This window comes from Dasypus novemcinctus, chromosome 24, assembly GCF_030445035.2.
Source record: "Dasypus novemcinctus isolate mDasNov1 chromosome 24, mDasNov1.1.hap2, whole genome shotgun sequence".
Lineage (NCBI taxonomy): Eukaryota > Metazoa > Chordata > Mammalia > Cingulata > Dasypodidae > Dasypus > Dasypus novemcinctus.
The window spans coordinates 17061095-17075715 of NC_080696.1; the positions used below are offsets into that span (position 1 = coordinate 17061095).

Here is a 14621-nt window from a genome sequence, read left to right on the forward strand (position 1 = left end):
CTGTTGAGATTTACCGTAAGAAAATAATCATTGTTGTACTAAGTCTTTCATGTATAAAGATGTTCACCACAGTGTTATTTATTGAAATGAAATTTTGAAACATGCCCTCTATCCAATTAAATGGGAAGGTCATTTCATCCACTGGATGAAATGCAATTATCTCACTGAATGGGATGCAGTGATTAAAAAGTATTTAGGAAAAGCTTAAAACATGGAAAAATTCTCATAGAATATTAAGAGAAAATATATGATGCAGAAATTAATATATAATACAGTGGTTGAAAATAAATATGAAGTAAAATCTATGAATAGAGAAAATACAAGGCAATCATTAATATAATGAAATGATTGTCTTTGGGCATTCTTTTCTTTGTCCTTTTTCTTATGTTTTCCAAATTTTCTGTAAAATGCATCACTTTAATGGTGGATGTAGCTCAATCACCTTTATTTTTTAGTTTTTAAAATATACTTTGGGGGTAGGGACTTGGGCCAGTGGTTAGGGCGTCTGTCTACCACATGGGAGGTACGTGGTTCAAACCCCGGGCCTCCTTGACTCCTGTGGAGCTGACCCATGTGCAGTGCTGATGTGTGCAAGGAGTGCCGTACCATGCGGGGGTGTCCCCCGCGTAGGGGAGCCCCACGCGCAAGGAGTGCGCCCCGTAAGGAGAGCTGCCCAGCGCGAAAGAAAGTGCAGCCTGCCCAGGAATGGTGCCGCCCACACGGAGAGCTGACACAACAAGATGATGCAACAAAAAGAAACACAGATTCCTGTGCTGCTCACAACAACCGAAGTGGACAAAGAAGCAACAGCAAATAGACACAGAGGACAGACAACCAGGGTGGGGGGGGAAGGGGAGAGAAATAAATAAATCTTAAAAAAAAAATGTATAGAACGTCTTAAAAAATATATATATATATATATACTTCGGGGGGGGGGATTTAGAAAGCATATTGACATCGTTTTTTAAAATGCATCAACATTTTTACAAATAAAGCCGAAGGCTTTTTCTAAAGCAATGCAAACAAGCAGACAAACCCCAGTGTCAGGACCGACCATTTCTGTTTCAAAGCTTTTGAGTCAGTGACTCAGACAGTAAGTCATTTGTAGTCCACTATAAGAAAAATAATGCAGAAAATATTAAAAAAAAATTTTTTTTTTCTGAAATTAAAAGAAACTAAGCTTAACTGATATTTAAGGAATGAATGCATGCTGGTATTCTCCTGGGGTCTGAATGTCAGATGGTTCTTTGTCAGACACCCAAAGAAGAGGGGAGTTTCTCACTCTCTCCTTAGCTTTCAGTAGATCGCAACATGGCACAGTCTGTTGCCTTATGAGGTATACTTACAGATATTAATATCCAGCATAAGTGAATAATGTGCAAATGGCAGAGCTAATCTTCTATTCCTGATTGGAACATTTGGTCAGCACATGATGAGATAATAAAATAACAACAATTTAATGAAATCTGGCAAAAAGTTGGCCAAAAAATTAATTAAAAATTGTTAAGATCACCATTTGAAATATGAATTTAGAGTTATCATCCTAATGCTAAGTCTTGGCCTACGTGTATTATGCCAACATTTGAGATGTTGTCTACAGGTACTAAGGCATAATGTCTGGTTATAAATACATACACAAATGGTGTGATGTGTGCTCATCACATGGTTGAGGTTGAGATTGAAGTGCATGATTCAAAATGACTTGGAGATCTTTGGCGTGGGAGGTAACTTTAGTACTAAATTGGGAAATAATACCAATTTGCCAAGTTGAAGCTTAATCCATAAACCATGGATTCTGTGTATAATGTATTTCTCTGCAGAAAGTAGGAAAATTATATTTCTTTTTTTATGGCATGAATGTTTTCCATTCTGTCCTGTCTGTGTATTTCTAAGAATGGCAGGGATCTCTTTTCTGAGTAATGTATCATTCTGTATTTACAGATGGACAGACTCAACCATAGGAAGTTGTAAGTATCCTAACCAAAGTAACACAAGTGAAAATGTAGCCCCGAAATCCTGTTTAATGGTTGTTTCACTTCACAGCTCCCATTCATTCCAGGCATTAAATAAGAATGAACATGAATTATGATCTTCTCACTGCATGTATGTGACTCCTTTCATTTTTTAATACCTACTGACTTTCGCCAAAGAAGTTACAAGGGGTATTTGGGACATTGGAAACCCTCCCTATGGTTCCTTAAAAAGGCTTCATGGCATCTAAGTTTCTTAAAAAAAAATCAAGAAACGTGTCAAAAGAAAAAAAACTTCATGGTACCTGTGCAGTTCTGAGTGTCTCCCCTTTGTTTCCTTTCTAGTTGGTGGAGAGCAGATAAGCGCCATTGGACGGGGCATCTGCGTGCTGCTGGGCATTTCTCTGGAAGATACACAGAAAGAACTGGAGCACATGTAAGATGCACATTTCTGCGTCATTGCTCTTTGAAAATGTTGTATGTGGTGCTTGTGCTGGGAATGTCCATAGTATTCTGTGCCAATGAACGGGCCTCTGCCACTTTTTTCAGTTGTCCTGTTTGATGAAGTTTAGATGAAACTGAGAAAGAGTGATCTCCGTCATCCTGCTGCTACATCTGTGAACCCTGCCTCTTTTTCTCTTGACACAAAAACTGAGTCTCTTTTCTTCTTTACATATTATTTCTGTTTTTAATTTGGGCAGTTTGAACTGGACACTGTGTTTTTGAGCTGCCCAGTTGTTTCCCTTATATGGCAGGATCTGGAGTGGAGAGAGGTGAAATTGCTTGCCTGAGGTCATGCACCCGCACTTACTAATAGGCCTAAACCTCAGTGGAATCTGTGTTGTCTGACGTCGAAGCCAGTGCTCTTTCTCCTAGGTTAGATTTGCCATTGCTGCTGCCTGACTGGTTCTCTTTGTACTGTCGCTGCCCTCATCTCCTGTCCCTCCTTGCTCCCAGCACCTCCTAGCACATTGACTTCAGAGGCTTGTTCTGCCCCTTCATGCCCAGAACCCCAGTAACTCTGTCCAGTCTTGTCTTTCCCTGTCAGCATTTACTGTTTTGTTTATTGTCCCTTTTGCATTAAGTTGAAAATCAGACTCAAACCCTAATTCTTGCTAAGGTGTTGATGGCTGTGGTGGATTGAATTGCGTACCCCAGTTTGGACGTGTTCTTGGTCTTGGTCTGCTTTCTGGTGGGTGTGGACCCATTGTAAGTAAGAGTTCTTGCAGATGTTACTTCAGTTAAGGCGTGACCCCCTGAGTCAGGTTGGGCTGTATCCCAGATTACTCAGATGGAGAGAGAAGCCATGGGGAGCAGCCAGAGGCTGGAGGTCAATGGAATATAGAAGAGAAAGGAGAAGATGCTGCCATATGCATGGTCATGTGACAGAAAAGCCAAGTAACCCCAAAGTTTGCAGCCCAGCTCGAAGATACTGACCCTGAGGAAGCTAGCTTTTTAGCCTCTGAAACCATGAGCTGATAAATTTCTGTTGTTAAGCCAACTCATGGTATGGTGTTTATTTTAGCAAATAGGAAATTAGAAGCACAGTTCAGTACCACTTCAGAGATGTTGGCATTTTGATATACTAAAATGGATATACTGAAAAAGGAAGTAGAGGGGAGTAGTGGTTAAAAACTGGGGTTCTGGGTCCAAATCTTTTGCTCGCTCTGACCTTCTGGAGAGCTGGGTACTAATGACCCCTGTGTAAAGATTGAATTCTTCTGTAAAAAATTAGAATCTGACCTATATTTGACATATCCCTCAACTTGGAGGACCAGTTCATGGGTTGTTGTTATCTTAGCCTGCCATGAGTTGGAGAGAAAACTTTCCAAAAAAGAAAATCTTAGAACAACCCTATTAAGAAAGAATAGAGTTACCCCATTTTATAAATGGAGAAATTGAGGCACAGATAAGTAACTTGCCCAAGAGTCTACTTCTTAAGCGATGGAGTCAAGCATTATGTCCTTATGTGGTAGGATGCTCATGCCGTTTTGGGGGCACAGAGGAGTGTGGGTAGACTTGTGATTCTTCCAGTAGTTCTCACTGCTGTTTTTCACCTTAGGGTCCGAAAGATTTTAAACCTACGTGTGTTTGAGGATGAGAATGGGAAGCACTGGTCGAAGAGTGTTATGGACAAACAGTACGAGGTGCTATGCGTCAGCCAGTTCACCCTCCAGTGCGTCCTCAAGGGAAACAAGCCGGATTTCCACCTGGCCATGCCCTCAGACCAGGCCGAGGGCTTCTACAACAGCTTCCTGGAGCAGCTGCGCAAAGCATACAGCCCAGAGCTCGTCAAAGGTAGGCAGAGAGCCAGCCCGTGCCCAGGACGGGAGTCTCCAGGACACTTCCAGGCAGGGGGAAAGAGAGTATGCAATTACAACATCCCTTTTTCTGGAAAGTCCATTGTTACACTGCTACTTACTTGAAACAGCAGAGTAGCAGCTGTTGCTGCTATTGTACTGAATACATCCTTTGAACTTTTTTGATACCATTTATCCTTCTTCATTTTTTTGTGTTTTGAAACTATTCAGGAACCCACTGTTTGTCTGATACAGTGATGTTTCTTAGGTTACTTAGGTCTGTCCTGTCCAGTAGAAATACCAGGGAAGCCACAAATATGAACTACATATGTCTCTCTTTTTAAAAAATATTTATACATTTATGTATAATGAAATTATGGCCTAAATATTTACAACATATAGGAAACCAGAGGATAAGTTTATACAAAACTATCTTTAGCAAAGTATGTGTGCAGAAATGACAGTTCAATATCTCAAATACTCCTGGTTCAGCAGACTAGCTTCTTCACTTTCACATATCAATATTTAATTTAAAAAAGATTCTTTTTGGCAAAACCTGTAATGCCAAGAAAAAGGACAAGTTGCAATTTCAGTTACTAAGTCTACCATCCTATTGTGAGCAGTCATATCTCTCTATTTTAGCTGTGACCAGTTCTGAGACACACTGACTACTGTGCTTCATTTCTGTGATGAGTTCTGGCCAACTTTTGGTCAAGTAGTTTTCTCTGACTCGGTTGAAGACAAGGAGCATAGAAGAGTAATAAAAAGAGCAATGGCTTTCTGAGACAAGTGTGCCTGACAGTGCCAGCTTTGGGTCATCCCAATAAAAAGAACAATGAAAATATAACTTCACTTTCTGCCTAGGATATAGCTATATCCAACAGTTGTTTTTTTTTTTAAACAAGTCAATCTTATTGATTCATAGTAATAAAGCATATGGTTCATCCAAAATGTACAATTAGTGATATTTGATATAATCACATAGTTGTGTATTCATCACTTAAACAGGGGTTCTTGGGTTCTTTACCTTTTTTGGTCCAAGACCCCTCTGCCAGTCAGGTGAAAACCACAAACTCCTTCAGAATGTAGCGGCAGATAGTTTTATGACACTTAATAGTGGCATGTCTTTAAGTTAAATTTTAGGATTATTCAAAATTACATTTTACAACTTTCCCATAATTTCAAAACCTGATAAGCTTACATAGTTCGACATCTGTTCAAATGGTTATTTTCAGCAAACATTTAGAAATTCAAGTTTTCCCAGGGTGTCATAAAACCATCTCTACCTTCCTTACCAACCTTTTTGTAGGCAGTTATTCACTGTACTCAGAACACGCTACATCAAAATAAGAATCACACTAAGTCCACACTATACTGTGTATTATTTAATAAATATGTCACTTCCACACCAAGATGTCCCCACAAGAAGAATGTTTCTTTGAATTTGCAGTTCAAGCTCATGGACTCCCTGAAATCTTTCTTTGGTACCCTGGTTAAAAAACCTTGCCTTAAATCATTATTAGAACATTCTTATTATTTCAATAATATTGATAATAATAAAAAACAAACAGGGAAACGGACTTTGGCCCAGTGGTTAGGGCGTCCGTCTACCATATGGGAGGTCCGCGGTTCAAACCCCGGGCCTCCTTGACCCGTGTGGAGCTGGCCATGCGCAGTGCTAATGCGCGCAAGGAGTGCTGTGCCACGCAAGGGTGTCCCCCGCGTGGGGGAGCCCCACGCGCAAGGAGTGCGCCCGTGAGGAAAGCCGCCCAGCGTGAAAAGAAAGAGCAGCCTGCCCAGGAATGGCGCCGCCCACACTTCCCGTGCCGCTGACGACAACAGAAGCGGACAAAGAAACAAGACGCAGCAAATAGACACCAAGAACAGACAACCAGGGGAGGGGGGGAAATTAAATAAATAAATAAATCTTTAAAAAAAAAAAAAAAAAACCAAACAAAAAAAAAAAACAAACAAAATTCTTCACCTCTGAATCTCTCTCTGCTTCCCCTGACATACATAGCTGCTATTTATGACTATTCTTGCACATTTATTTATTTTTAAAGCAGTTTTATTGAGATATACTCACATACTGTATAATCTATCCAAAGTGTATATTCAATGGCTTTTAGTATAATCACATTGTTATGCATTCATCACCACAAAAAATTGAGGACAATTTCATTACTCCAAAAAGAAAAACTCCATACCCCTTAGTCATCACCTCTCAATCCCTCTATCCTCCCCCAGCCTTACATAACCACTAATCTAATTTCATCTTTAGAAATTGATTTATATTTGCATTTTATATAAATGGAATCATACAATATTTAGTATTTTGTGTCTGATTTCTTTTTACTTAGCATAATGGTTTTCTTAAACTTTTAGTTTCTGTTTCAAAGAAAAGTGGTCTTATATATGCAATTTTACCCATATTCATATTTCACATGTAGTTTACTATGCTGTACAGTTCCATGTTACATTTTTAGCTTTACTTTTAGAAACATACATGATCTCAGACTTTCCCTTTAAATGACTGTCATACCCGTATATTAGTACTGCTAGTTACAAACGTTATGTTGTGCTTTCACTTTTTCTATTCATTTCCAAAGATTAACACACATACTTTTTACCAATTCTGCACAACTTAACCCTCAGCTTTCCATTCTCTAACCTCATTTCATTTTCTGTTGACCCATAGTCGAGTTATTTACTCCATGAGATTACACAGTATGTTCATAGTAGCACAGTCATACAGTATTTGTCCTTTTGTGTCTGGCTTGTGTCTGGCAGGTTCATCCATGTTGTCATATGCTTCATGACTTCATTTCTTCTTCTTTTATTTACAGAATGGTTTTACAGCTTTTTTTTTATTTCCCCTGAAAACAGCCTAGCTCCTTAGTTTTTTAATTTAAATTTTATTTTTTATTATTTTCTTTATTTTTTTAACAGATACTTAGATTACATAAATGTTACATAGAATATATAGGTGATTCCGATTCCCATATGCCCCACTGCCCACATCTCCCACATTGGCAACATCTTTCATTAGTGTGGTACATTCTTTGCAATTGATGAACATATTTTGGAGCATTGCCACTAAGCATGGATTGTAGTTTACATTGTAGTTTACACTTTCTTCCACTCAACTCTGTAGGTTATGGCAGGAATATAATGACCTGTATCTGCCATTGTAATATCATTCAGGACAGTTCCCAAATCCCAAAAATGACCTAGTATTATACCTGTTTTTCTCTCTTCTTACCCCCAGAACGTCCAGTGGCCACTGCCTCCATGTCAGTGATCTTTCTACCATTGCCAGAATCACAATGTCTGTAGTTGTGTTAGTCAGCCAAAGGGGTGCTGATGCAAAATACCAGAAATTGGTTGGTTTTTATAAAGGGCATTTATTTCGGGGTAGGAGCTTACAGATACCAGGCCATAAAGCATAAGTTACTTCGTTCACCAAAGTCTTTTTTCACGTGTTGGAGCAAGATGGCTGCTGATGTCTGTGAGGGTTCAGGCTTCCTGGGTTCCTCTGGGCTCAGCTCCTCTGTTTTTTCCACAAGGTCAGCTGTAGACTATGAGGCTTTCTAGGCTTTGCCTCTCTCCACAAGGTCATCTGAAGACTATCAGGCAAATGGCTCTTTCTCTCTCCCGTGGGGTTTCTCTGTGTCTAAGGAGCCATCTCTATTCCTCTGTGTTCTTCTCCTGGCTCAGGTCCTCTCTTCCCGGGCCTTGCTTCTCATTCCTCTGTGAGCTTACTTCCTGGGGCTCCAGTTTACGGCTTCAGCATCAAACTCCAACATCAAAAACCCTCAGCTCTGTCCTTTGCCATGCTTTTTATCTGAGTCCCCTAATGGCATGGCTCCATCAAAGCCATAATCATAACTTAATCATGCCCAGGTTCAGACCAGTTTACAAACATAATCCAGTATCTATTTTGGAATTCATAACTATGTTAAACTGCTACAATAGTAGAATACTAATAAGTCTACTTTGGTCCATAGTTCGTTCCCCAATCCTAAAGACTGTGATGGTGATACCCACTTCACCTTTAATTGAGGGGGGCCTTCAATCCCATAAGGGATGATGGATGGGACTCTCGCTTGGAGTTGTAGACACTCTCGGTTCCTTGGTATGTTGTTTGTCCATCGACTCCTCCTTGTTGTCTTGGGTTAGTCCAATGGACTGGAGAGTAGATATTGCAACTCTGTTGAGATTCAGGACCCAGCTAGCACATGAACAGCCTCAAGATTTAAGTATTTTGGACGTATACCCATCAACTCTAGTGCTAATTATAGTTTCAGATAGAAGGACAGAAGAGTCTTGTGTAGGTAAACCACAGCTGAATCCAACTCTGTCATGCTGGGGAGCATAAATTGGGAAGTAGGGCTCACTGGCAAGGGACCAAACTCCTGAGCTGTCTGCCCTGACTATAGTGTCTGGATGTCTCCAGAACCCTCAGGAGCTCCTCTATTTGGGGTAGTATCTACTTTGGTCATTTCTTTTTATAACTGCATAATATTACATAATGTTGAACATTTTTCATGTGTTTCTTGCCATTTGTATTTCTTCACTGGACAAATGTTTATTCAAGTCTTTTGCCCATTTTTAAATTGGGTCATTTATCTTTTTTTAAATTTTTGAGTTGTATCATGTTTTTTATACTATGGTTATTAAACCCTTATTTTTTTATTAAACGCTTATTGGATATGTCGTTTCCAAATATTTTCTCCCATTGAGTTGGCTACCTTTTCAACCTTTTGACAAAGTCCTGTGAGGTGCAAAAGTGTTTGATTTTGAGGCAGTCCCATTTATCTATTTTATCTTTTGTTGCTTGTGCTTTGGGTGTAAGGTCCTAGGAACCACCACCTATCACAAGGCCTTTAAGATGTTTCCCTACATTTTCTTCTAGGAGTTTTATTGTCCTGGCTTTTATATTTAGGTTTTTGATCCATTTCGAGTTGATTCTTGTCTAGGGAGTGAGATAGGGGTACTCTTTCATTCTTCTGGATATGGATATCCAGTTCTCCCAGCACCATTTGTTGAAGAGACTGTTTTGTCGCGTTAATGTGGACATGGTAGGTATGCCAAAAACCAGTTGGGGGAAGCGAATGCGGCTCAAGGGATTGGGCTCCCATCTACTATATAGGAAGTCCAGGGTATGATTCCCAGGGCCTCCTGGTGATGGCAAACTGGCCTGTGTGGTGAGCTGGCCTGAGCAGAGAACTGGTCCATATGAATTGCTGGCCTGCATAGAGAGCTGGTGCAGCAAAATGATGCAACAAAAAGAGACACAGAGGAGAGACAATAAGAAATGCAGCAGACCAGGGAGCTGAGGTGGCACAAGAGATTCAGTGTCTCTCTCCCATTCTGGAAGGTCCCAGAATTGGTTGCTGGTGCTGCCTAAAGAGAAGACAGGCAGACACAGAACAACACAGAGCAGAGGCAGACAGTGAGCACAAAAACAAACAATGATGGGGTAGAGAAATAATAAGTAAATAAAATATATGTATAAAAAGGTTGGAATAACAAAAGGAAAGAAAAGAATAAAAAGGAAAAATTAAAAACAAAACAAAACAAACTAGTTGGGGGAGCTGATGTGGCTCAGTGGTTTAGTACCAGCTTCCCATATATGATGTTGTGGGTTCAGTCCCTGGACCCGGTACCTCAGAAACAAAAAACCAATAAAACAAAAACAAAAAACCAGTTGGCCATAGAGGTGAGGGTTTATTTCTGGATTCTCAATTTTATTCCACTGATTGTTGTGTCTTTCTTTATGCCAGTACCATGCTGTTTTGATCACTGTAGCTTTGTAATATATTTCCAAGGTCAGGCCGTGAAATTCCTTCCATGTCACTCTTCCTTTTTAGAATACTTTTGGTTATTTGGGTGTACTTTCCCTTCCAAATAAATTTGGTAATTGTCTTTTCTATTTCTATAAAGTAGACTGTTGGAATTTTGATTGGTATTGCATTGAATCTATGAATCAGTTTGGGTAGGATTGACATCTTCTTAGTATTTAGTCTTCCAATCCATGAACATGGAATGTCTTAACATTTTTTCAGGTCTTCATTGATTTTTTTCTAGTGTTAGTTTGTAGTTTTCTGCATATAGGTCCTGTACTTCTTGGTTAAATTGATTCCTAGGTATTTGAGTCTTTTCGTTGCTGTTGTAAATGGAATGTTTTCCCTTATTTCATCCTCAGATTGCTCAATGGTAGTGTACAAAAACTACCGATTTTTGTGTGCTTATCTTGTATCCTGCCACTTTGCTGAACTCATTTATTAGCTCAAGTAGCTTTGTCACAGACATTTCAGAATTTTCTAAATACAGGATCATGTATTCTGCAAATAGAGTTTAACTTCCTGTTTTCCTATTTGGATGCCTTTAATTTTTTTTTTTTCTTTTCTAACTGCCCTAGCTAGAACTTCGTACAATATTGAATAACAGTGGTAACAGTGGGCATCCTTGTCTTGTTCCTGATCTTAGAGGGAAAGCTTTCAATCTTTCTCCATTGAGAACAATGTTGGCTTTGGGTTTTTCATATATGCCTTTTATCATATTGAGGAATTTTCTTTCTGTTTCTATCTTTTGAAGTGTTCTTCTTGAAAAAGGATGCTGGATTTTGTCAAATGCCTTTTCTGTGTCAATTGAGACGATCATGTGGTTTTTCCCCTTTAGTTTGCTAATGTGGTGTATTAGGTTGATTGATTTTCTTATATGGAACCAGCCTTGCATACCAGGAATAAATCCCACTTGGTCATGCTGTATAAGTCTTTTGATACGTGGTTGGATTTGATTTGCTAGTATTTTGTTGAGAATTTTTTAAAAAAAATTTTTATTGTTTTTTTTAGAGATACATAGATCACCAGAAATGTTACATTAAAAAACATAAGAGGTTCCCGTACACCCCCAATCTCCCCACCCCCCTCCTCCCACATCAACAACCTCCTCTATCATTGTGGCACTCTCATCGCACTAGGTGAACACATTTTGGAGCACTCACAACATGGATAATAGTTTACCCTGTAGTTCACACTCCCCCCAGTACATTCAGTGGATTATGACAGGATATATAAAGTCCAGCATTTCACCCTGCAGTATCATTTAGGACAACTCAGTGTCCCCAAAAGTCCCAAAGTCACATCTCTTCTTCGCTCTCCCTGCCCTGAGCAACTACTGTGGCCACTTGCTCCACCTTAGTGCTACAATTTTTTCTATTACTAGTCACAGTAGTTTCGTAGTAGAATATCAGTAAGTCCACTCTAATCCTTATTTTATTCCTCCATTCTGTGGACCCTGGGATGGTGATGTCAACTCTAGATCAAGAGAGGCTTAGTTTCCACATGGATGATGGATACAATTCTTCTCCTTGCAGTTATAGACACTCTTGATTCCCTGGTGTGGTGGTTGACCATCTTCACCTCCCTGTTAGCTGACCTGGGTAAGTCCAATGGACCAGAGAGTAGGAGTTGCAACTCTGGTGAGGCTCAGGGCCCAGCTGGCACATGGGCAGTCAAGAGATTCAAGTCCCCTGAGTATACACCATCCCTAGCACCAACCACAGGTTCAGTAAAAGTGACAGAAGAGGCATGTGTAGAAAGGTCACATCTGAGTCCAGCTCCATCATACTCAGGAGCACAAATTCCAAAGTAGGCCCTCTGATATGGCACAGAACTCCAAATCCATCTGCCATGACCATAAACTCTGTGGCTCTCCATAGCCTTCAGGAGAACCAGCACCTAGGGTTGTATCTACTTTGGGTTTTTCTGGGGTTCTGCTGAGGCATGTGTAAGCATGATCCCTCTGATGGCCTCTTTTTTTTGAAAACTCTTAGCCATATAAAGTCATTTGTCTTTGCCATTTCCCCCTTTTATTCAAGGTCAAAAAGCAGTTTTTAACACATGATCCTACATGTAGGCTGAGATATTGAGATATTCTGCTGTTCTGAGTTGACCCTTTTATTCAAGGTCTCTTTCTAGTTGCATCACCAGCTAGTGATTGGTAGTAATCCCTTGGCGCCAGGGAGGCTCATCCCTGGGAGTTATGTCCCATGCTGGGGGGAAGGTAATGTATTTACATGCTGAATTTGGCTTAGAGAGTGGCCACATTTGAGCAACATGGAGGCTCTCAGGAGGGAACTCTTAGGCATCCTGCAGCTCTAGGCCTAGTGCATACTCCTTTTTTTTTTTTTAAGATTTATTTTATATTTATTTCTCTCCCCTTCCCCACTCCCAGTCCCCCAGTTGTCTGCTCTCTGTGTCCATTCACTGTGTTTTCTTCTGTGTCCGCTTGTATTCTTGTGAGTGGCACCTGGAATCTGTGTCTCGTTTTGTTGGGTCATCTTACTGCGTTAGCTCTCCGTGTGTGAGGTGCCATTCCTGGGCAGGCTGCACTTTTTTTGCGTTGGGCAGCTCTCCTTACAGGGTGCGCTCCTTGCACGTGGGGCTCCCCTAGGTGGGGGACACCCCTGTGTGGCACGGCACTCCTTGCATGCATCAGTACTGTGTGTGGGCCAGATCATCATACTGGTCAGGAGGCCCTAGGTTTGAACCTTGGACCTCCCATGTGGTAGGCGGATGCATTATCTGTTGGGACAAATCCACTTCCCCCTAGTGCATATTTCAGGCACACAGGTTCATAAGCATAGTCATCAGTATCAAGAGCTCATTACTGGACCATCCTTCCTTGTTGGTCTTTGCTTTTGTACTTGGGGGATTATTGCTGTTTCACTGGGGAATGTTCCCCTGGTCAGGAACTCAGCACTGCCTCAGTTGACGTTTGTAACTGTAAATGGTATGAAAATACCCAACATATATCAGAACATTTTTATGTTCCCTATATACATGCCCTGGAGAACTCCCTCCCACCCATGTGCCCCCATCAATAACACCCCACACCAGTGTTCCTCCCCTGCCATAGTTGAACCTCTCTGTGGTCCAAAACTTCTTCAACAATGAAGCCTAGTGTATTGCCAAATTCAATTAATAGGAAATTGAAATATAGTGATGGGTTTAAAGTTGAGAAATAGAATTCATACTAATTTAGAAATACTAAAAGTAAAAATAAATTGGTGTATTAAAAAGATGAAAAATATTTAAAGCTTTGTTTTTAATGTTTTGCCTTTCATCACTGTAATAGGTGTTGCCCTGTATGTATAGTGGCAAGGCAGTTTCATTTCTTCCTCAGTGTCTACATCCTATCTTTTTTTTTTTTTTTCCTAATTTTTAGTTTTGTCTTCAAAAAAGTTTTGGATCACAGTAATTCATGTATACGTATAGGGGACTCTTACATATCCAATATCAAACCCTTTTCCCTGTTCCCTAGCAATGATCTTTTTGCATGTTCCTGTTATATTTGCTGCAGCTCATGTACAGATTTTGAAACATGGCTATCAAACATGTTTCCATTTTGGTTTCCATTATGGTTTATATTTTAGACTGTACACATTTTTAAATTTTTGGTTTTCTTATGTTTTACATTATGGTTTACATTTTAGCTTATAGACTTTTATACACTTTTGTTAACATGTCCTATATCCATCATTACATGATCTTGTGGAGCACTTCCATTGCCCCCCAGTTGCCCTGCTTCCATCTATTTTATACCTCTCTCCCCCTCCCCTCAGGTTCCACAGTGACAATCAATCTTCACTACTTGAGGGACCAGATTTACAGATACTTACAACAATGCTGAGCGCTTGACATACTAGATTACCCTAACGATTGGGAGCCCCTGATTTTCTCTCGAGAGACACAATTCCCTCTGTTTGAGAACATTAGTTCTCCCCATGATGTGGGTACACCTTCACTCTCACTGTATGGGTCACCACCCAATGGTATAATACACTATGACAAAATGAGCACTCACACACTTCGTAGAAGACTGCCCCTGTATCAGATGCCCCCCTTACACACCTTAAACACATAATCCTTCCTTATTATTTTTTCTAAAGAGTTTTCTTAAAATTATAGTTTCAACCATATATCTGACAGTCTCCCATATTCAACTGTTCCCCCATTTGTCCCCCCAATTCCTTGGGCCATCGAACCCATCCTCCCAACTCTAGCCCCTCTCCAGCCCGCAAAGCTCCATTCAAGATATCCCTATGCCCCCATCTTATCCCTTCCCTGTACAAATACTTACCTCCAGCTTATCAAAGATTCAACCCATGTAGGTGTCAGCTCACAACCTTCCTCTGTCCCCCAAATTCCTTAAACCTATCTTCCAGTCTCTAGCTCTCTGAGACAGCTTGGTTTGCTTGTTTCATAACAGAGAGGCCATGTAGTATTTGTCCTTCAATGCCTGGCTTGCTTCACCCAACATAAGGTCCTCAAGATTCATCCAT

At 40.3% G+C, this 14621-nt stretch overlaps 1 protein-coding gene across 3 annotated transcripts in view; it reads left to right on the forward strand.

Moving 5' to 3' along the window:
• DTD1 (D-aminoacyl-tRNA deacylase 1) overlaps positions 1 to 14621 on the forward strand; it is a 220867-nt gene that overhangs the window by 2335 nt on the left and 203911 nt on the right. For all 3 annotated transcript variants that reach the window (XM_071211573.1, XM_058287626.2, XM_004472370.5), the window contains exons 2-3: positions 2316 to 2406; positions 4033 to 4268. In XM_071211573.1, the coding sequence (XP_071067674.1) occupies positions 2316 to 2406; positions 4033 to 4268 (327 nt within the window). The remainder of the gene's footprint in view (positions 1 to 2315; positions 2407 to 4032; positions 4269 to 14621) is intronic.